This window comes from Alosa pseudoharengus, unplaced genomic scaffold (genome assembly GCF_046254945.1).
Source record: "Alosa pseudoharengus isolate Yale_2024_CS ecotype anadromous, Long Island Sound unplaced genomic scaffold, YU_APseudo_1.1 YU_APseudo_1.1_scf_8, whole genome shotgun sequence".
Classification (NCBI taxonomy): domain Eukaryota; kingdom Metazoa; phylum Chordata; class Actinopteri; order Clupeiformes; family Clupeidae; genus Alosa; species Alosa pseudoharengus.
This window is the reverse complement of record NW_027468870.1, coordinates 9,055,726-9,080,117: the sequence shown is the minus strand read 5'-3', so window position 1 is coordinate 9,080,117 and position 24,392 is coordinate 9,055,726. Positions and strand designations below refer to the sequence as shown.

At 42.0% G+C, this 24,392-nt stretch overlaps 2 protein-coding genes across 2 annotated transcripts; one reads left to right on the top strand and one right to left on the bottom strand.

Annotated features, from left to right (window-relative positions):
- The first annotated feature begins 18 nt into the window (after positions 1-18).
- On the top strand, positions 19-16,612 carry slc23a1 (solute carrier family 23 member 1). Its single transcript, XM_076273689.1, has 14 exons — positions 19-1,748; positions 2,327-2,473; positions 2,562-2,719; positions 2,863-2,951; positions 3,075-3,142; positions 10,690-10,871; positions 11,223-11,343; positions 13,600-13,756; positions 13,976-14,123; positions 14,216-14,321; positions 14,720-14,849; positions 15,054-15,197; positions 15,447-15,542; positions 15,732-16,612. Exons 1-14 carry the CDS (start codon positions 1,641-1,643, stop codon positions 15,995-15,997), a joined length of 1,920 nt encoding a protein of 639 aa, XP_076129804.1. The 5' UTR covers positions 19-1,640; the 3' UTR covers positions 15,998-16,612.
- An 8-nt stretch (positions 16,613-16,620) lies between these two features.
- Positions 16,621-21,190, bottom strand: LOC143111449 (uncharacterized). The gene is made up of 2 exons (XM_076273688.1): positions 17,998-21,190; positions 16,621-17,745 (listed from the first exon to the last, which is right to left on the bottom strand). The coding sequence occupies exon 1, from the start codon at positions 20,906-20,908 to the stop codon at positions 18,161-18,163; it is 2,748 nt and encodes a 915-aa protein (XP_076129803.1). The 5' UTR covers positions 20,909-21,190; the 3' UTR covers positions 16,621-17,745; positions 17,998-18,160.
- Between the last annotated feature and the right edge of the window lie 3,202 nt (positions 21,191-24,392).

Sequence of the window (24,392 nt, the reverse complement as noted above, 5' to 3'; positions counted from 1 at the left end):
CAACCTCTGCCCTACTCTGTTTATTTACCTGACCTATTCCACGTCACCCTCATGCAAAAAATACTTTTCCTAGCTACCAGGTGATGAATGATTACAAGCACTTGAGTACTGGCATGTAGACATAGTATATACATTATGGTTAATATAAAACAGGATTTGTTTTGCCACTTCCTTTAACATACCCCTTCTTTAGGTGTATTAGAAGAGTTTGACGATTTTACACCCCCCAATGGTTTCTCCCCCAGTCAGGCAGGAGCTTGAGAATGGCTGTGATCAAAACCCAGGGATGTAAATGCATACCTGTATTGAAGTTGCCATTCTGGCAAAGCTTGCCCTCTAAAATAATACACACTTATTTTCAGACATCCTGCCTGTCACATATGTAGCTTTGTTTTGTATTTTGCATACTTCTGCTGTCTCCAGGGTGAGGTGTCCTGGTTTGTGTCGGTTACTTTTGAGGATGAGTCTGCTTTGGACAGAGGAATGTCTGACAGATTAAATCGTTTCATTCAAAGCCGCTCTGTGAGAATCTTTCTTTGGTCATTCAGCGTCTCCAAGTAAGTACAGATAGCATAGTTAGGAGTGGTCTAGTGAAATCTCTAGCCTTCCAGTTAAAGACAGATCCAGACAAATTCTAGGTTATAATTATCCACAACATTGTTGTGGAAGGCTCTTCTTGGAAAAGGATTTGCGTCAAGGCCTTATACACATGCGCAGACATTCAACATGATTTTGCAACATCCTGGCATTTGATGTTAAGACATCTGTCCTTTTATAAAGTAATTCCTGAATTATCAGACCGTTTATTTAAATGTTTACATATTCACTAAACTGTTACTGTATATCATACTGTAAGAAAATATGCAACCATACATATACATGGAATGGACCAAGTTTAATATTTTTGTCATGTTATAAGACTGGCCCACATCAATTCAATCCATTTCAAGCTCTCTAGCTTAGATTTTTTGTTTTTTTTAAATGGCCCACAAACCTTTGGCTCTGTTATCACTGCTAAGGCAGTATACCCAAAGGTTCTGAATATTGCATTGGTGTTTGGTACCCTCTTGTGGACAATAGATAACCCAGGTTTGCATTTGCATATGCATCTACCTATGTGGCCTATGAAAAACAATAGAGTTGACATGAATGGTAGTATTTTTACATGGGAGTCATTATATTTTTTCGCTTGCACAAGAACATTTCGAGAGCACACCAGATGCTTTGTAGTTACTTTATCATGCAAACTAAAAACCTTTCTGCCTATGTCCTCTTAGGGGCTTTGAGTTTCTGAAGCACATGTTAACGTTTCTCGTGCAGATGTCACTGTGGGATAATTATATCAGTTAATATCTTGTTTGTCTTTACCTGCCACCTACAATGATACCCCTACATATCACACCTGGCTAAAAGAAAAATAATATATATTTATATGTTACCAAAGGTTCACTCTCCCACTCCAACTTCTTCCAGCAGAAAACCTTCTGTGAAGAAATACAGTCACTGCAGCTTCTACTGGACAGTGGTGGGTAAAGTCCAGAGAGAAGGGAGATAATTAACTTGACTAACTTGTACTCCTTCTCCTTCACACCTCTGTATCACTCAGTGGTGGTCTTGTCAGTGAAGGAGGTGAAGAGCGCATGTCTACAAACAGAAGCTGTCTCCAAAGACAGGAACACCCAGCCTTGGGCATACACACCTATTTCAGCACACCAATGAATCACACTGATAGCACACTGGACCGCAAGGTAAAAAATATGTCACGTTTTATGCTTAGATAGCTCATGAGGTCTGTAATGAAAATGAAAAGTTATTTGTTTTAGTGGCTGCAGGATAAGACCTGGTTTCTTGTACCACTTTGCAATTGTTAAAATTGTTATAATGCCTCAGTGTAAATAGAATTATTTTTTTTTTAAATGGCAAATGTCTGTATTGCGGTAATGAAGACATCATTAGTATTCAAAGTAAATACTAATTCAATTTGTGTGGTTGTGAAACATAAGATACAAGGCCATTCATCCATCAAAACATAATATCTTTCTTCAGGGCAATTCCACGCAAAACTCACGCCAACTAAATACAATGGCATTGATTGTGTTGGCGTTATGGATGTGACAGTTTTAAATTGATTGGAAAAAAATTGTAACAGTTGCTCATCTGACCGCTGTCCTGCAGCTGCCCCAGTTTAACTTTCTCTTTTTTCGTTCAATGTTTGTTTTCAAGTAAATTATTATTGGAAGCATATCTCAACCTGAGCAATTGTCTAAACCTACCGGTCCCGTCTCAGTTGAGGGAGTTCTGAGAACTGTGTGATTGTGTAATTTAGGATCCTTGCCAGGATGAAGAAAGGCCGGAGCAGCCTGCTGAAGGAGGCAGGCAGTCTCCCACTGCAAAGCCCCAGCCAGGGTTTGACATGATCTACCGGATTGAGGATGTCCCACCTTGGTATCTCTGTGCTCTTCTTGGCCTACAGGTATTTACACTCATGTGTAGATGCTGTTCCTCTGTATGATTTGTCTGGCGTGTTGTGATTGGTAATGCTGTGTCTCTGTGTGGTCCAGCACTACTTAACATGCTTCAGTGGAACCATAGCCGTGCCCTTTCTGCTGGCGGAGGCCATGTGTGTTGGGCGAGACCAGTCCACAGTCAGCGCACTGGTGGGAACCATCTTCACCTGTGTGGGAATTACCACCCTCATTCAGACCACTTTTGGTGTCAGGTGAAAGCACAACCTGTCTTTTTTTGTGTGTGTCAGTCTGGCTGTATGTCAGTCTGTTGTGTGTGTGTATGTGTCTGTCTGTGTGTCTGTGTGTATAAATGAAGAATTATTGAGGTAGAAAGAATTGAATTTGTCACCCTCAGGCTTCCGTTGTTCCAGGCCAGTGCATTTGCCTTTCTCATCCCTGCTCAGGCCATTCTGAAGCTGGATAGATGGACTTGTCCTCCTGAGGGTACAGTTTGGTCCATATCCCATCCACTTTTTTGAGATTAGAAATAAGTGGAGCACAATTAATAGCTTAGCTTTTGTAAAATCACAGTACTGCCATCTTGCTGACTTGCTGATAATTTCACAGAGGAGATTTATGGGAATTGGACTCTGCCTCTCAACACCGCCCACGTCTGGCACCCCCGGATCAGAGAGGTAATCACGGTCATATATATATATATTATATATCTAATATATACAGTACCCTCCAGAATTATTGGCACTTCTGCTAAAGTTGACTAAAAACCAGTAAAAAATTATCTGTTGGTGATTTATTGTAATCTCACAATGAAAAAAATTAAGAAAAATCCAACCTTGAAGGGAAGCAAATTTATTTTGAGAAAAAGGAAAGTTTCACAAAAACACTTCGCTTACAATTATTGGCACCCTGCTTGTAATACTGTAATACCTTCTTAAGCCTCCCTTTGCCAATAAAACGTCTTGTAATATTCTCCTATGACACCCCATAAAGTTGGAGAATACAAAGCAAAGGATTTAAGACTGTTTGTCTTTACAAAATCTCCCCAGATCGTCCAGATTCCTAGGTCTACACTTGTGCATTCTCCTTTTTGACTCACCCCACTGTTTTTCCATGGAGTTTAGATCAGGGGACTGAGATGTCTTTGAGAAGCTTGATTTTGTGTTCAGCAAACCATATTTGTTTTGATCTGGACATTTGTTTTGGTTCATTGACCTGATGAATGATCCAATCATGACCAACTTTTAGTGTCTTGGCAGATATTGACTACCCTGGCTGCAAATTACATTTGCTGCCGCTAGGGTGCGTCTAGATTTCTAGGCTAGAGATTGACAGATTTCCTTTGAAAATGTTTTTCTTGGTGTTCATGAAACCATGCACCTTAATTAGGTTCCCAAGGCCTTTGGGAATAAAAACAGCCCCACAATAGCACAGCCCCTCCACCATAATTCTCATTAGGCATGGAGTTCTTTTCAGTGTAGTCATTCTTCTATGTATGCCAAACACATCATGGGCTGTATTTTGCACACTGGTGCATGGCGTAAAACTTGTTTTCCACCCGGCACAAAGTTTAATTCCTTATTTTGCACCTTTAATTCCTTATTTTGCACGTTTAATTTTTAAACAATGCGCCCAGGGGTGTGGCAATTAACAACTTAGGGAGTGGCTTAGCGCATTGTCTAAAAATCGCTATTGTACACCTGGTCAGAAGTCTATGGCGAGTTGTTTATATGTTATTTTAAGAGCGTATTGTCAACAGTCATATTGGCGGGTGCACCTATCATCCATGAACGCACACCAGCCATGTCCAAGCAAAACATTACAAATTGCACGATTACAATAGGAAACACAATTAGAATAAATATATTACGAAATACTGTACATCTCATGATGAGTAGTTATTCACCATCATTTGCAAATTGGTAATGACGGTTAAAAGTGACTAGGGGGGAGGCGAGAGACACGTATGGAGCACAGCTGAAGACGCGCACTGTCACGAGATATAAGCAACTCCTCTGCAGGATAAATGCTGTTTTATTCAGTCATTTGAGCAATATTGCTTTTTCCAGCCTATGTTTTCAACCCATTGTCAGTCAATAGTGAAAGTAACTGCATATAACTGTCTTGTCGTTGACTGACACCATGGTGAAGTTAGTTTCACTTTGCCAATGAGTTCAAATAATAGACGAGTGCAAATGCGTGAAGGCTATGCTAGGTTTTAGTAAAGCATGGTTTAGTGGAATGACTATTCCATACGGTCTCGCAAGCAGCCTCCTTCAAATGCGCCACTGAATGTCAAAATACCGATGCATTTATTTGACGCTTTGCGCCGTTAAAGGGAATGACAGATGTCATTCTCATTGGTTTTAATGATGTTACGCCCCAAACACACCCATGACTGATTAAAAAACCTAGGAACACCTTGTTGCGCCATGCTCTCGACGTTTGATAACGAAAACCCTCCCAATGTGGACTGGACACATCCTACTAAATTTGAATAAGCTTTTGACGAGTGACGATGCGCTTTTGACTGTCATGATAGGGCCCCTAAAGTGTTTCTAGCCGAAGAGCGCAATTTTCATTTCATCGGCAATAGAACACACTTCCAGACAAAGTCACTGTACCATTTAGTAACTCCTGCCAAGGCCGTAGTCATGATGTCAACATTGGGGGGGACCAAATCTGTGGTGGGGTCTGAGGGACCCTCAAACAGAATTTTAATACATTTCCTACCATGCAAAAATATTATTAAAAATCACAAACAAGTCGTTAGTTAGGTCAGTCAATTAGGTTATTCCAAACTTTTGACAGACATAGGCATGGCATGGATGGATTATGAACCCCTGGACACAGATGCCCCCCCCTGGTGAGTTTTGTGAAAAGAGAACGGTGGAGAAGAAGCAACTTCACACAGAGGCTTGGGCTTCAGGTTCCCCTGAGCTCATGGGCCCAGTAAGCCCATTCAGTAATCCATCCCTGGACCCGTGACTCCATTTGTGTTCAAAATGTATACTTTAAAAGAAATTACAAACTAGAGTATCTTATGATAACCTCTATATTACACAGAATGTGGTTCTTTGCCTTATTACTTACACCTGAAGATTTTTTTAAACTAAGGCTTAGACTCATAGGTTTGGAGCCTAATAAGATTTTGTCTTTTAATTTAGATTTTATTATGCTGGCGGCTAATCACACCATTTTAACGTAGTTTGAAAGGGACAGGATTCAGGAATAGGCTACTAAGACAGGCCCCTCTTCTGTCTGACTCACCTCATGTTACCCCTGTATGCATTATAGACTGGCTTCTGACAGAAATGACGTTTTGTGCCAACATGTAGAAACACTAGGCCTACTACAGCGTTTAATTGGTGAATGGAGGTGCAAATTCCTTTCTTTGGTTATTGTCTGCGATTCACATTAACTGTAGGCTATCACGTATTGTAAACGTTTTTTCCAACTTGTGTGCCGTCGCCACATTTGATCACGTTTTGCCTGCATGGATGCGCGATTGAGTGCGCATCTAAATAATATGCAAGATGCAACAATCATTTCTAAGAGGCCTATACACGGTAATTTCTGGCACTACTACTAGCATATGAATGCATTATTTATGTTGAAAGACGTGAAAGAAATGACACAGGCTTGCACAAATTCATCATTTAAAATAAAATGTTTCACTTTCGCTATCATTGCGAGAATAGGCTACAATATGGAAAATGTTCCCTTTCAGTCTGATCGGCTCCAAACATGTATGGGATTTCCTTAGCCTGTGCTACACCTTTCCAAGAAGTTTTGTGAAAATTGTACCGGTAGCTTTTGCGATATTGTTGACAGCCCTACCTCACCGCAGTAGGGTGCAGTAAATGGAAGCTTTTGAATGCGCACACCACTAACGAAAAACGGAAAATCACCAGGACAAACCACTCAGGGGTGTAGGCTACTCTGGAACCAGAGGTCACTAATTTGTGCGTTATTTACGTTTGATTACATTTCAGATGCGTGTTGGTTTCCTGTAGGCCTAGTATAGCGCTTTATTCTTTCTTTATTTTTCTATGTTCGTATATTGGGGGGGACATTTAGGTCATATTTGAATATTGGGGGGGGACACGTCCCCCTCAATGTCTATGGTGACTACGGCCCTGACTCCTGCTGTTTACATTGGTAATTAAATGACTGGACAGGCTTTTACCTGGCATGCCCTCTAAATAATCTATTAGCAGTGAGGTCCATTTTGAAGATTTTTTTGGGGACTTGGTGACCCCAATATGATACCTTTGTCTATAACTCTCCAACTGTGGTACTTATGGAATTTTTGGCTTACCATCCTCCATACTGTACGTGGGGGTAAGATAACCATGGGTCTTTGTCCAAGCATGTTTGTCACATTTCCAGATGATTAGAACCTTTTAATAATTGTTTTAACTGTAAATATAGGCATGTTCAACTAAGTACCTAGTTGTCATAGACATTCTCTGACTTACAAATGTCAACACACTTTCTTTTTATTTAAATTTAGTGTATTCTCTTGTCTTTCCGATGTTGAAAAATGACTAGAGGATTTAGCATCTGTGTGACTTTATTTTCATACCATAGTGAAAAAAAGTAATGAACTACTTCTGCAAGTTCACAGACACTCTGATTAACTTAAATAAATTCACTTACAGGAGACTTTGTGCACATCCCAGGTGCTGTACAAAAAAGTCAAGTTTTTTTCATGGTGAGATTACAATAAATCACCAAAACATTATTTTTTATACAGGCTTTTAGTCAACTTTAGCAGAGGTGGCAATAATTCTGGAGGGTATATAAATACACTACCATTCAAAAGCTAGTTTTGGCCAAAGCTAGTTTTGGCCATTAAAACAACACTAAATAATAAAGAAATATGATGTGTTGACACCATTAATCAATAAAATTACTATTGTAGAAGGAACAGCTTATTTCTCATGCAATATCTACGTACATAAGTGTACAGTGGCCCATTATCAGCAACCATCCATGTTCCAGTGGCACATTCTGAATGCTGATCTGAGTTTATAATTTTAAAAGATCTTAACTGATCATTAGAAAACCCTTGCAATTATGCAGTCCTGATTAAAGAAGCACTGAAGCACTGTAACTCTTTAGATGAGTTTAGCTTCACGTATTGTGGGTTGAATTAAAGGCATGAAATGGCCAGAAACTGAATTTTCTTCTGAAAAGTGTTCTTCTGTGTCATTAAGTATTCATGTTCTGACAAATGAAATAAGAGGACACAACTGAGTAAGCGGACAAATACAGAAACAGACACCTCACTCAACTGGCTGTTTCACTAGTGCCCACGAAACACCAGTGGTAACTTCAACAGAAGAGGTGACTTGAATGATGGATTTCTAGACAGAAAACGGCATATCTTCGGCTGGCCAATAAAAATAAAAGATTAAGATGGCCAAAAGAACACACACAGGCGACAGAGGAAGACTGGAACAAGATGTTATGAACATACTGTATGGCGCATTCAGACACAACAGTTCTAAGAACACAGTTCTACTAACTGGGGAGGGTACCCTATAGAACTATCGTAAAAGCACCAATTACCGGCTGTTTTCATGTTTTTTAATACTTCAAAAAAACATTTGATAAATGAACCATTTTCAGTAGCCATATAGGTGTGTAGATTTGAACAAAATCTGGTTTGGTTCTTAACGGGGCTTTTACTGCCTGAAATATCCATTTTGTTTACCACACTCAGAGGTTAGTGCTGGGTTGGTGGGTGCCTATTTCCGACCTTTCTCACAGCACAACGGTTAGACCTAGAGTTCTCGTTGCCATTTGTACACGCAGCCTTACAACACTGTTTACAGCTCTTCGAATCACGGTAAAATGTAATTTTGGTACATAGCTTTAGATACACTTATGGTGTGGGTGCTTCCGTTTTTTTTAATGAATCCGCCGTCTTGGTTTGTATAGAAATGAATATTAAGTGACACATACACATAAGAGGTCGGAAATACGGGACGGTCGGTAATAGGTGACATTCTTATACACCGTTCCTAGGGCTTTTTTTCCTGTTTGCATTCGCAAACAGTAGGAACTCTGAGATGACTTAAAGGAGAAATCTGGCCGATTTTTACATGGCTCTTGGATCACTAGACGTCGCCTAGTACTGAAAAAAAAACGACCTATTGTGTTATTGAACTGGAGTAGCTGCAGCTTATGGCCAGTGCTCCCAGTGAGCTACGATGCTAGATGATGCTAGGCATCATCTAAACCTGCCTTTTTGCCTGTCAGACTCAAAATATCATTAAAAATTCTGTGCAACATGAACAGGGCCCTTACACATTTTCAACTCATTAACTGTGAAGAAACCGTTTGAATCCAAAGTTTGTACTGTCACATACCTCAGTTTCCATCAGTCCTTTCCAGGAAAGCCCAAACGAGCTTATGCCAGTGTTGCAATGAAAACTTATTTCCCCTCCAAAATAGGTAATTGAGCACTGTAATGGTTATGACCATATTAATGACTATGTAACTACATGGAAACGGTCCAAATGATACCTGGACTTGCACGTTACTGAAGGCTAGCTCTATTCTCGCTGAAGTATCGTGGGAATTCAGCTGTTGCAGGAAAAGGTAAATAGAGTAGTGTGCAGATGTGACTGTACAAACTTTGAATTTAAACGGTTTCTTCATAACTAATGAGTAGAAAATGCATTGTTTTGTCACGTAAGGACCCTGTTCATGTTGCACAGACCTTTTAATGACATTTTGAGTCTGTTAAGAGGCAAAAAGGCACGTTTAGATTATGCCCCCAGACCTAGCATTGTAGCTCACTGGGAGCACTGGCCATTACTCCAGTTCAGTAGCACCGATTTTGGTCGTGTTGTTTCCTATCGACAGTACTCGGCGACGTCTAGTGATCACGATCCATGAAAAAATCGCCGGATTTCTCCTTTAACACACGTTAGTAGCCTAATAGTACATGATTGTAAACGGATAGCATTGCTATTTAGTTACTACGTTTACTGAATTTTATTGAAAAACTAGAAGCTCATGGTTTCAGGAAGTATTAGAAAAATGTGTGACAATAGTCAGCCTCTGCAGCCTTCTCTTGCAGTTATTTTGTTAAGCAAATTTAAACAGGCTGAATTATTTTTATAGACCTTTTTAAAAATGGTGCTTCTGCTGCCTTGGCCAAATTGGCATGTACATCAGTCAAGGTTCCTATGCACAGGGAAAAGACCCTACCCCAAGGTAGGATCTCAAATAGTTATAGGAACTGCAGTCAGAGGAACTCAATAATCTCCAGTTCCATCCTGTCCGAATGTGTGAAGGAAGGGATTTTAGGAACTGCAAAAAGCCCCTACAGTATGAAAGGGCCTAAAGAAATCTAAGTTGCAGGGATGGATTACTGCACGGGCCTACCGGGCCCAGGCCCAAGGGGTCAGGGGGCCCTGAAGCCCAAGCCTTTGCATGGAATCATTGCCTCAATATCAACAAATCAGGATGTAGGCTATAAATCTGATTGAATTTAGTATTGGCCATCCCCAAAATGACCACAATACAGGAAATCACATCAAACTAATTAAAACATTTTTGGGGGAGGACCCCCCCCCACACACACACACACACACATATATGCGACAATTAGTGGGGGGGCCCTTAATACATCTGGGCCCAGGGGCCCGAAAGTTCATAATCCGTCCATGCTAAGTTGAACAGATCAGAAAGAAGAATGTTCATGGGACATCAAACAGATGCTGCAGGAGTGTTTGACTCCATCTGGTGCAAGGAATGTGATGGTCTGAATGTGTTATGTGCTTTGGTAATAGTAAAAATGAGGAATTTGTACAGGATAAAAGGAATCTTGAAGAAAGAAGGCTGGAACTCCAGTTTGCAATGCCATGCCACACACCCTTTGGACGGTGCCTGATAGAATCCAGTTTCCTCCAAAAAGAGGACAGTGACCCAAAGCAAAGCTCCAACTCATGCAAAGAACCATGTGGGGAAGAAGCAGTTAGCTGGTAATCTGACTATAATGGAGTGGGATAGAAATGTCTAAGTGACCCCCAAACTTTTGAACAGCAGTGTATACATTGGTCTTCACCGAGACAGCCTTGGCACTGAATGTGAATTTAAGGTACAGTATGTATGTAATACATAATACATACATACATGGTATGGATGATGTCTGGTAGACAAGAGGTTTACTTTTAACACTTTCTCTTTGGTGTGGTATCTGCAGATTCAGGGCGCCATCATCGTGTCAAGTTTGGTTGAGGTTGTGATTGGTTTCCTGGGGCTCCCAGGCTTGCTGCTGAACGCCATTGGTCCCCTGACAGTCACCCCTACCATCTCCCTCATCGGCCTGTCTGTCTTCCACACCGCAGGGGACAGGGCAGGGAGCCACTGGGGTCTGTCCGCGCTGTAGGTTGACCCTCTCTTCTGTTCTGCTCTGCTGGAATATCTTATGTTTTCTTCAGCTCTCCTCTTTCCTTCTCATTCCTCTCCTTCTTCACTTCACTTCCTCGATTCTCTCTGGTCCTTTCTTTGACATTTTGTCTCTTATGTTCAACAACTCAAGTATCCATCTATTGTATACTTTTCTGTTCCCACCTCAACTTGTAGCCTTGATGAAAGACTTGTATCATATTGATAATACTTTTAATTCTATAAGTATGATAAATGTTTCATATTGATGTTAATACTCAAATAGATCCTATAGCACTTTAATCCAAGTCCTGTAATTTAGTCCAATTATGTGTGATATTCTTCAAGGTGTATCTTCCTGATAGTGCTGTTTGCCCAGTACTGGAGAAACTGGTCTATACCCATACCAACCTACAGCAGGGAGAAAGGCTGCACTACAACCAAATTCCAGATATTCAAGATGTTTCCGGTCAGAACCAGTGCACACTCATGACATATCTCAAGATTCTTGTCACACACTTCTACATCACTTATATATTAAGTAAGGGATAATGTATAGAACGCCGGTCATTACTGGCAAAATAAGTCCCGACAGGGCGAACCGGACCCCGACGCGCAGTGGAGGGGTCTTGTTCCGCCCTGAAGGGACTTATTTTCCCAGTAATGACCGGCGTTCTATACATTATCCCGCTTATTACACGGCTACTTGCCAAAACGAAATAATAAACTCCCCAAGATATGACTTTAGCCTACATAGCCTAGCCTATTTGTTACCGTTCATCGTGGCATTTGCTGAGAAACAAATAGTTCGCATCAACACACGCTGAATTTGAATCAAACATTCTTTAGAACACAGCTGATCAACCGTCTGCTTTCACTTTTGAATGAAGTTCCAGTCCTTTTGTAGTGATATGAAAGACGTATCAGAAGCACAAAACCCGTTGCCATTGACAGTAATTATATGTTTGCAGCGGTAATTACATAAATATATTTTACCGTAGAACTTTGGGAAATCCCATTCAAGCCAATGGAGCGTTCTACTTGTCTTGTGAAGAGTAATAATTACTGAATATGTAGTAGACTAGTGTGGCAGTTAAACTGGGGGACTAGCTATAGTCTATAGACTTTAGTTGTATTCTAGCATATGGTGTTACATATTATGCATGCATGTTTATCTGGATGGATTGTTTCTGTACTTTTGTCAGGACCTTTTCCTGTTTCATGTACTACTGAAAATAGGGTAACACTTTACAATGATGGTACACTATTTAGCATTAGTTAAGCATTAACAACCACTTAATTAATCATTATTATGTTTCCAACATTACTTAAGGATTAACAAATGTGTTTTTCCTCATTAATAGAGTTGTGTGTTTTCCTTTCTTATAAATGATGAATTCTCTTTTCCTACATAGTTTAATCTATATAGGGTATGATTAATATGTGCAAGTAGTAAATTAATACATAATTCCATATGTGTGTATACTGAACTCATGATGAATTAATTATTAACTCATGATGAGTTCATAAGGTACAACTCATAATTCTTAATGTTTACATACTGAACACATGATGAATTCATAATGAACTAGAGATTATGTCGATGTCACTTTAGGTGAATCAGTAAGTAATGGTGATTTCATGATCAATTATTCATGTGTTCACATTAGGTAATAATAAACTATTGAACAAATGCATATTACTAGTGAAGTTATGCTAAGTAATCATGACAAAATGAGTATCATTATGTGACTTTAGTTTGGGGTACACAAAAGCGGTAAGTAAAGGTGAATTCATGATGAATTCATCATGTGTTCACACACAGGCCTCTCCATTGCAACATCGGGGAAAGAGCCTATACAGGGCCTGAGAAGGAGATTTATTCATTGCACACAGTACTGTCTACCACCTAGCAAACAGTAGGCCTATATGTATGAAGTCTAAATAACATTGAATTGGCAATGAAATAAGTGAAGTATTCACCCAAAGTCACATTAACATAATCTTTAGTTCATTAGGAAGGAATTATATTTTAGTGAAGTACTACTTGCACATATTAATTGTACACAGATGTAGCTGATTAGAAAATTGGGAATTCCTAATTTATAACTAAATAAAACACACTGATAAACCCTAGTAAATAAGAATGTATTCAGGAAAAGCATATGTATCCATTATTTGTTAATCTTGAAGTAATGTTTTAGAAATACTTAATAATGATTAATTACCGGTAAGTGTGTGGTAATTCTTAACTAATGCTTAACTAATGCTAAATTGTGGCTATTATTGTAAAGTATTACCACACATTTTGCACTTTACCACAAACCCAAAAGCTTAATCGTTTTTCACCCCTATCATAAATGCTCAGATTTTTTTTTATATAGATATTGGCTTTCCTTCTAGTGTTAGTCATCTGTTTTTGACCTAATCTATAGGCTAGACTTTGACTGCTCTTACAGTGGCTATTAAAAACACAGTTAGAAGAGTTATGTTAGTTCAAAGGTGTCAAATAGACTAACGATAACAACATGAAGAACGATATCATTGGGGTCACTTTATGATTATAAATAGTTGTTATTATAGTTATAGTTCTGAATGTGAATGGCCCTTTAGAGGTATATCAAACTTGCAGAAATTACATAGTTTATCTTGACACAGGATAAAATAAGTAGAGTTTTTTTTTAATTCAACATTAGGGCGGACCCTTGCTTTGTGCCCTGTTTAGATCATCATAGCCATCATGGTGGTTTGGCTGATATGTTACATCCTCACCCTGACTGACCTTCTTCCATCGGACCCGAACGACTACGGTTTTAAGGCTCGGACTGATGCCCGTGGAGAGATCATGTCTCAGGCCCCCTGGTTTCGCATACCCTACCCATGTGAGGAGCAAATTATTTAAAGCCTGACCATATCACTATGCTATTCCACTACATTAGTCAATAGTGACCAAAGGAACCACACTGTTGTATCACTTCAAACCAGACAAATCAACATCTGAATATGCAGTAGCATACTTGTGATGAGATAGATCTTTTTTATATTTTAAGGGAAGTGTCAACATTGCCATTTCTGTAATTGTGCTTCCTTGTGATTTCTAGGCCAATGGGGCTTGCCCACGGTGACAGTTGCAGGGGTGCTGGGCATGTTCAGTGCCACCCTAGCTGGCATCGTCGAGTCAATCGGTGATTATTACGCTTGTGCCCGCCTCTCGGGGGCACCCCCACCCCCTATTCACGCCATCAACAGGTCAGAACTTAAATCTAAATGTTAAGCGAGCTTGAACAAGTCAGGGTGAGATAAAGTAATGTGCTATTGCGGTCATGCTTACCTCATTACAGGGGGATCTTCACTGAAGGCATATGCTGCATCATAGCAGGTCTGCTGGGCACAGGAAATGGCTCGACCTCTTCTAGTCCAAACATCGGAGTGTTGGGCATTACTAAGGTAGCCATATTAATGACAGGCAGTTATAAAGATAATCTACAATAATAGTATCTTAGTCTAGTTAATGACTGTGATAAAGCTAGTGTATTTTTCAACAGTGGAGCTATAGTCACATGTGAAGGTATAGACAGAGCTTGGGATATGTATCTCTCAGGGGCTTAACTTATCAGTGATGAAAGGTTGTGTCAGATGAAAGGCCATTGAGATAATATTTAGTCCTATCAGTCCTGAGAGCTCTCACGTGTTAGATTGCATCCTTTGCCTTGTTTACTTGCCCTCTTTGGTATGCCATATAGACATGGAATTTAAGACACAGCTTGTGTGACAAAGAAAAAAAAAACTTGTGTGTAATTTTACAAAAGAGTATATTCTCTTACATGGCCTGTTCCTTTAAATAGGTTGGCAGCAGAAGAGTGGTCCAGTACGGTGCCATTATTATGTTCATTCTCGGAACAGTGGGAAAGTTCACAGCCCTGTTCGCCTCTCTGCCTGACCCCATTCTTGGTGGCATGTTCTGTACCCTTTTCGGTGAGGATGTGACATCCTTCACATGGCATGTGGTCATCAACTGCATTACACAACATGCCCACTAGGTTGCAGTATTGAGATGATAAAGCATTTTGTTATGGTGACATTTTGGAAGTGGTTAGATCCCATTTCGGTGCATATGTACTGTATGTCTATGTATACCCAGATATCCAGTACCCTGACTGTGTGTTTTGCTTTGTCCAGGAATGATAACAGCTGTGGGACTGTCAAACCTGCAGAATGTGGATCTCAACTCCTCCAGGAATCTCTTTGTTCTCGGTTTCTCCATGTTCTCAGGACTCATGCTGCCCAATTACCTGGACACACATCCAGGAAGTATCCAAACAGGTAATTCACTGTTAACAGATAAAATTATGTAATGGAGTACATTTATTTTATTATTTGATCATGAAACTATGCTTCTTCGTGAAGCTGTTCTTTAAGGGACTTTATTGTAGCTTTTGAAGGCATAGTTGTTTGTTGTGTGGAGACATGGAGAGACAAGACATTACATGAACTTTAGATTAAATTCTGACTGAGAGCAACCTATTGACTTATGTACTCATGTACTGTTAATGTGCTTTCTTTCTTTCTTAGGTGTTCCTGAACTAGACCAAATCTTCACTGTTTTATTGACAACAGAGATGTTTGTTGGAGGTTTCCTTGCATTTGTATTGGACAACACCATTCCAGGTATGTTGCAGAGCCTGTGGAAAATACCTTCTCACAAAATAACTTGACCATGAAGGTACTCTTTTTTTGTGAAGCTGCTTTAAGGCACTGTTTTTTGAATGTTTTCTTTTCCATTACGACATCTAACAATTTAAACAGCTGAAGCGAAACGAGACATGGTACAGATGTATTCATTTGTGTCTTAAACAGGGACGATGAAGGAGCGTGGACTGTTGGACTGGAAGTCTGAAAGCGACTCCAACGGGAGCTCAGTCGACTCATCCACCTACGACTTCCCCATAGGCATGAGCTGCGTACGGCGCCTGGACTGCCTGCGCCGCATGCCCATCTGCCCCAGCTTCCGAGGCTTTGGCTGGCTCAAGCGCAAGGCCAGGGCGCAGAGGACGGAGGACCTCAGCAATGATGCGGTGGCAGAGGCAGATTACCCTGTAAAAGTAGCGTCCACTAAAGTATAACCTCACCTATCCCCTGTAAAACTTTTTCATACATTCTAGGTAACTGAAGTTTGCCCAGATTTTTGATAAACTGTATAGTATTATCAATAATGTCTTATTTATCAATCTTTAAAAAGTGAGTAAATAAGTTCATTATATTGTTTGTATACAGTGTATGTATGGGTATTTTTAGTTGTGATTGCACGGTTTGCCCTGGGCCCACTGCCAACCTGGGGTAATTGAAGTTCATTGTATGGGTCCAAGTCATGTTGTCCCAACTAATCTCTGGGACAGCTGGACCCGATTGGATGTCATTAATCCTCACGAGACATGTCTTATTTTATACAGTATTAAATAAACAACAGGCCTACAATGGCACAGAATGATAGTTGGCGATAGTTGGCTGCACTCACCTACCAAGTGCTGTCTGCTAGATTTTTATTGTCTGTTGTGAAAAGGACTCTATTTTAATGCACAACCTACTTTTGTTAATGTAAAAACAGTATGTATACTTGGTTCAGGTCTTAATTCAGACTAGAACGGGCACACACAAACATCATACATTTCTGCCTATATTTCATTATTATGTAATCTACCATTTTTATACTATTTTTCACAATTGGAGAATAAATTCACAAAGGGAATTCATCATGTATTTCTTATTTATTTCTTAAGTGTACAAAATTCTAATTCAAGTGATCAGTGTTGTTAGTTATGCAGCATTTTAAGAGGTGAAAGCTATAACATAGGCATGGAATATAGTACAAAGGTGCCATTTGTCTGTATTAGGAGAGAAAAAATCAAATATAACATTTCAGATGCACATACTAATATTGTCACTGTGTATGAAAGAATAACAATCAACAGTAAGTGTCCACTATTTACAAATATTATTATGAATACAAAGAAATTGTAATATACGTGACTAATATTTAAGCCATCTTTACCATGAACTGAAAAATATTATTGAATAGTAGCTTAGTGTTCCATGGAATCCAATGTAGATAGCACAGTACATCCGGTGTAGCTCTGTATGTATCAAGGACTGATTTAAGAAGGGGCATGTTGCAGTGGTCAACTACAACTGATCAATCATAGCAACTCTGATCCCCTGACATTAATTTGAGAGATTCTGTATCAAAACAATGACATTATATAAATATCTTAGTGACATATAAGTTATAATTAAGAAAAACACTCCCAGTAAACAATGGTGAGAATGAGAGATAGTCTTTTTGACCCCAACCACCCGACCTCCACCCCACCCCCCACAAAAAAGAAACACATTGCCCAATTTCAACAATTACATATCAACCCACATAAACACCATATACAAAAATATAATAACTCTTAAGTCACTCAATTCTTACTGTAAGGTTAGTTCAAGGAAGTGCAGATATTTGTTTGGAACATCTACTGTACAGACCACAAGTGAGCACCACACCATCTGTCACTTACACAACCACAGAAATCATTTCAACCATTGCCACTGAAACATGCTAGTATGGGTAAGCATGACAACCTTTTTACACCTTTAACAACGTCCTCTTCACCGACACATTCTTCAACCAAGTAGGAAGTCAAACTCTTGTCTACTCATGTCTTCTTTATTCCTGTTGCGTGCTCTTAGTGTGTGTCTATGTATCAATTCGTAACAATCCTGTTCAGAGGTAGACTGTTACATGTACAGTACATTCACTTCCTTTAGGTTCAGCGACATCCTGTTTTCAAGTAGAGATCATCCTCTCCAACACAGTGGGACAGAACATCTGCAACCAGTGTGGGAAAGCACTTTATGTCAATGGTGAGGGCATCCTTCGTTTGTTTTTCAGTATTTTAGTTTCACTTAACATTACACTGATTCAGCACATTTCTATTTTCTGTTTCATTTACTCATCCATCATGTAACTGTTCAAGATGATTCCTAATAATTCCCAATTTGCTTTTATCAAACAATCATTTAGATGTTCACAAATTCAGTCTTGCAGATATGGAGGAGAAGACGAATAATATGAACTCACCAAATTGAAAGATGTGCCCACATCTAAAATTCTTCAGATTTGACATAAAACGCTTCCATTATTGGTTACACATACTCCATCCCACACAGCACATGGTAAATCTCTATAAGCAGCTTATAGGAGCCTCAACACCCAGTCCTCCAGACACGTCCAGATGACCACCTCAGGGCCCTGGGTGGGGCAGCACCTGTGCATGCGACTGCAGGTAGGGCAGACAGTTGGGGGTGTATACGGTCGGGAAGGAGAATGGCATAGCACTGGGCAGCGGGGACATGACAGCGCTGGGCATTGACTGCTGGGGCAGCAGCACCTCCACATACTGGCACGTCTCGGGGTCGAACAGCATCTTGCGCTGTGGCTGCGGGGGAACGTCCACGTAGAAGCACCTCCCGGTCTCAGGGTCCATCAGGAGATGGCGAGGTGGAGGAGCCGCCTGACCCCCTGCCATCATCTCAGGGTAGAGCGCACCAGCGCTGCCGCGTCGGCCCTCAGACGTCAGTACTGGGACGAGTTTCTGGGTGCCGCACATGTAAGGCTGAGCTTCGGGAGAGGGCCTTTTCGCTTCACCATTGACACCCCAGGTATCTACATTTCCAAACTGCTTGGGGGAACCCTTCTGTCTCTGACGAGTATCTGTGTAGCAATTCATGGCTGGTTGTTGGCCATCCTCTGAGACATGCTTCACCAGAGGATTGGGCCCAGTGGATGACATGGGCTGAGCTGACGTCTGGAGTATCACAGGACCCTGCACAAAGCTCACATGTGGGGACATCGATGGGTAGCTCAGATGATTGGCATTGTAGTAGTACGTGGGCAAGACCTGGGCATGGGGGGTGATGGCTGCGGTGAGCATGCAAGCTGGAGTGCCCTGGGGCTGGGGTAGCACAGATGTATAACACTGCGATGCTGCTGCGAAGCCATGCATAGGCACCGTCTGTGGCTGTAAGTGCTCTTCGGAAAGACCATTCCCTCTATCAAGTGGCTCTTGCCTGTGGTCTGACACCTCTCCATCAGTCAGCAGCTTGTCGTAAGGTTCCGGTAAGGCTTGCGGTGGCCCCTCCGCCTGGTCGGTGTGTTTACATTTTGAGTTGTCACTCTGAGAGTCAAGTTTGCTCAAGCTACCGCTGTTGTTCATTCCTTCCATGGCGCTGGACTCGAGACAGCTGCTGGCAGCGGACAGACTGTTGGGCCTAACCTTTGTAAATCCCGTGTCACGCTTATTCAGGCCTCCTCGGGGGCTGTTGTGTTGAGAGTTTATATCCCTCGTCTTCTCCGCCTGCACAGGTGGTGATGCCTTGGCTTTCTTCCCCAGCTGTTTGTCTCCAGACCCGAACATGTTGCCTTTATCACCTGTTCTCTTGCACAATGGTGTGGCCGATTTTAGAACACTGAGGCTTTCTTCAAGTCCCTGCAGTGCATCGCCAGGCCCTCGAAAGGAGAGGTTATATGTGTTTTTCACCAGACTTCTCACATCCCTGACCACATGAACTGGTGCAATTCCTTTTAATTTGTCGTGTGTACTCACATTGCCATATTGCGCTGGTACCTTCATGTCCCCTCTTTCGACAAGTGGCTCCTTTCCAGCCCCTGTCGTGCTCTCAGGAGTCAAAGCCTGATTACTTTCATCTGAACTTATCTCCAGATCTGAGAGAAGGCCAGGCAACTTCTGTGGGCTTGCCGGCATTTCTACATTGCCAGACTGTTTGTCTTTCCTAATATCTTTCTCCCATGCCTTGGGTGTTGGCAGTTGGTTCTTGACGTGTTGTTGTTTATGGTTCCCCTTCCCCGCGCAGCATTCCTCGGGTGTGGCTTTCAGGCAGGCCTGGGAGCCTGTGGCCCTGCTTAGCGCTGCACTCGTGTTCCAGGCTCTGCCCTTTGCTGAGTCACAGGATAGCTTCTCCCCCGGGCTCCAGCAAGCCAGCCGCGCTGCCTCGTCTCTGGGGCTTGCCTTCTCTGCTTTCTGACTGTCCATAACAGAGGTTATTTCTGGGCTGTCATCCTGAAACTCGGCCCATCCGGGTCCGTAGTGGAAGGGGTTGAATCTGTGCTTGGTGACAGGTTTCTGTTGGGTTTTTGCGTTGACGCTGATGTGTTCTTTGATTGAGCCGGTTGGAGCCTTCAGTGGGGGGCTGTGTGAGGGCACCATTTGCTGTGAGGGTGCACTTGATCTTGGGTTCATTTTTGTGATGGGTTCGGTGGAGATTCCCTTGGTAGATGGCAGCTGATAATTATCATGGTCATTCATGGTTTGTACCTTGACAGTGGCAAAAGCACTCTCCTGCACCTCGGTGTTACGGACCCCCTGCTCATGTTGCATCTTCTTCGACAAGACATTCTTTATCAGACAGGAAGCCATTTTGGTTCGGCTGGAAGTCTCATCCAGCGACAGCGACTTCTGCAACCTCTGTTTGCGTTCAGCCTGAACTGACCTCTGCTCGGGCCCATGTGACTCCTGATGAAAGGCTGCCGGCGTGCTGTGCTGACGCTGGAAGATGTCCCGTGGACGACTGGGTGCCGGAGGGGCCTCCCGGGGCTCGTTGTGGTTTTCGTTGGCGTTCGACTCTGTCGCGTCCTTCCTCTTAAGCTGAATCTGTCTCTTGGGGACTGTCTTCATGCTGCCTCTCTGCACCTCTTCGTGAGTTTCCAGGGCCACATCAATGCACTCGACACTGCTGGCCTCAGAGCACGCAGATGTGTTGTGATTGCTCAGCGAAAAAGCCATTGGCAGCTTGAAGGAAAGCTGGTCCTCTGTCCAGCCATTGAAAGTGCTCTCTATGTAAGGCTGAGAGGCAGACCTGCACGTGAGGTTGTAAACATCCAAGTAGTTTGCATCGGGACTGGAGAATGTCTTCGCTGGCAGGTTACTGAGAGTCTTGACCTCACTGTCAGTCTCGCTGCCCTTCGTGCCCATGTTGCTCTGTCCACTGCTCTGCTGTGTGGCGCTGAGGTCTTTCCTAGAGCTGCCGGCGAGTTTCTGTGGGAGCACTCTAGACCTCCAGGCGACTTGCCCGCTCTGCTTTTGCCACCTCCGCAATTCAGGAGGACTGTGCGGTTGGTGTTGCTGCGCGGTTGCGAGGATACACTCAGAATAACAGTGCGGCGGGATTCCTGACCTGCGTGCACTGGCTGTGAGTGTCGAGATGCAGCTTGCAGACACTTTTCTATTTCTGTCCCTGACTGACAGTCCAGCCTGCTCCACTCCACAACTGGCTACCGTGTCCTGACCCTCCCCCACCCCAGCCAGGCCCTCCTCCATAGGCTGGCTTCGGTGGTACAGTCTGCTCCCCTCAGCCATATTGTTGCCAGCCACCTCTGCAAGACATGGCCCCTGTTTCGGGGGCACCTCTGTTGGCACGGTGCCACTGATTTCCCTCGCCCCGTCCCGGTTGTATTGATTTCCCTTGGGTGTGATCAAAATAGTGTTGAAATTGGACTGAGGAGGCGGAATGCCGAATCCTGCCTCGGTGTTGGTGTTGGTGTCGGTATGGGTGGTCATGCTGACTTTAACTATATCTCTCAATAGGAAATTGATTCTTGGGGATTGAGAGGGCTTTGACAGAAATACTTTAGCTGTTTGAAAAGCTTTGATGGTGGACTCATGTGCTGTTTTTCTCAAAGTCTCATTTGTTGTGACAGGTGTTGGTGAGACATGATGAGTTAAGCTGGATGTCTGTGGTGCTGAGACAAGTAAAACAGAGGTATCCACTGGGTCATATGAGGAGGGCACAGAAAATGACTTGTTTGAAATGTGTGGATCACTGGCCATTGGTGATATAGCAGATGAGTCAATCTCATGTACAGGACCAGGAAGTACAAGACTTTTACTGTCGAGCTCTTGTACATGTTGGAAAAGTACAGCAGTTTTACTGTCAATCTCTTGTACAGGTGCAGGAAGTACATCAGTTTTACTGTCAATCTTTTGTACAGGTGCAGGAAGTACATCAGTTTTACTGTCAATCTCTTGTACAGGTGCAGGAAGTACATCAGTTTTACTGTCAATCTCTTGTACAGGTGCAGGAAGTACAGCAGTTTTACTGTCGAACTCTTGTACAGGTGCAGGAATCCTGACTTCTAGGAGATTTACAGTGCTTATGATGGGGGTGTATATTTTTTCCTCTGGACTCTCATCATCGTCACTTAGAAAACAGACAGCAGTGCAGTATGAACTGCATGTGTCATCCATAATACTGTCAATATCACCATCTTCTTCCTCTGTCATCGGACAAGGAGATTGGATGGCATCCTCAAAAATGTCACAGGGAGATGACCTCTCTGACATGGCACTGGTTAAGCAGGTTCACTGATGTTTCAGGAACGTTTGGTCGGTGCGGGAGGATTTGAGATCAGCAACTGAAGCCACTCAGTCTATTACTGGCACAGTGTTATCTCTGGCAGGAACCCTAAGAATCAGGGGACTTTTCAAGACTGCAGAGCAAGAGAGTGAGAGAAAGAGAGAGGGGGAGTGAGAGAGTGAAAGAAAGAAGGTGAATACTTTTAAATTACAGTACATGGCTGAAATAACATGAATCGTTTTAGTTATTATTTCAGGTTTTTTTACAGTGCAATCAATAAAAAGCATAATAATATTGGTTTCTTTGTTTTGTCATGGGTCATTACTTGGACCCTAGATTAGAAACTGAGTATGCATACAAAATTAAGTGATATTCCATATTCGAAAGTATGAGTCAAAGCAACTACAAAACCTACTCTCAATACTCTACTATACCCCCTAGTGTTTGTATATAATATAATATAATATGTGTCAGCCACGTGATGACAAACACCTCTCTATGACTGTAGTGAGCTCGGCTTCAGTTTCTTCAGTGCAAGACAGGCATGTATAGGCGCATCTCCATTGACTGGGTGCAAGAGATAGGAAAAGGCATGTACGAACCTGATCAAAAAGAACAAAATGAGCCTAATCCTTTCAGTAAATTTTCAGGCAGAGATCTCTCGGACTGTTCGAGGGGTTTCTCGGATCCATTTTCATCAAACTCTTCAAAAAGAAGAGTCATGCACCTTTAAATTGCAGATGATCGCACTATCAATAAATCTAAAACAAGAAATTAGGCCACGTACCCTCCAAAAACAGCACCAAGATGGGGGCAGTGGGCTAGAATGAATCAGACCCCTTTTTCTCTCCCTCTTGAGGTTTGACCCAAGTACTGCGGTCCAGGGCCCACTCTGAGCTGAGGCAATGGTCTAGATGTGGCAGTTAGCTCTAGCAGCAGGTGCTGGTCAGGCTGAGCTGGGAGCATGCCTCTGGAATTCAGTTAACATGGCCAGTGCAGTCACAGGGCCGAGCTAAATATAGGCCAGCCAGCCCCACAACACTATCATCGAAGAGATATGGGATCCTATGGGTATGCCGCGGGAAGTACCGAGCACCAAGCACACTAAATGGTTACTTCAAATAGCTTGCTTATGTGTGTATGTATGTTGTGCTGTTGTTGGGGATGTGGAGTGGGGTGCATATGGTGTTCTTTTAAAATCCAAACAGTACAGGGTTGTGTATTTGTGATGTGATCTAGGAAAACCCTTCACCTGGTCCACTCCTTTTTTGTTCCGTTTCAACCCTCTCTGCTGAAATTTCACCAACTTCACCAAGATTCTGATACCATCCAGTAACATTCTGGACACTGTCCCCTAGCAAAATCCTGGATACCATCCTCCCAAATGTTGCCAGGATGGTATCAGAATCATAAGTTAGTAAAATTGCACCATGTGAAGGGTTTTCCCAGATCGCATCACATTTTTGCTTTACTGTATAAATATGTTATGTCTATGAAAGCACTGCAAAGCATCTTTATAAATAATGATTATTTAATAGCTCTCAACTCCTGGAGCCCAGGCAGGTTGTGTGTGGGACGGTGCCAGTAGTCCTTGGCTGACATAGATTTCATGGTGATCGTGACATGATGGTTGTTATTTCCTCTGCGAGAAATGCGTAATGGTGTGGTGCCAAATGTATCTGGGAAAAGAGCCCAGTGTTTGAGTGGAATCGGTTGCTGCTGTATGAGCATTTGGTGTAATTCATCTTACAAGTGCCAATTGGTTGGATGCTGTGAAATGCTTATAATGAAAATGAGCTCTGCTATCCACCCACGCAAAACTTGGGATGTCCCATATGTGCATGCTAACCAGAGATGGACAAAGTACACAATTCCATTACTTAAGTGAAAGTATAGATACACCTGGTCAAATATTACTCCAATACAAGTGGAAGTTGCTAAGTCAGATTTTTACTTAAGTTTAAGTACAGAAGTACTCGATTTTAAAAATACTTAAGTATTCAGAAATACCAGTATTTGTCCTTTTTAATATATTGTAATGTAGCCTAATGTTTAATTGGTCATTACAGTAATAGGGTATACATCATTTGGTCACTCATAGGA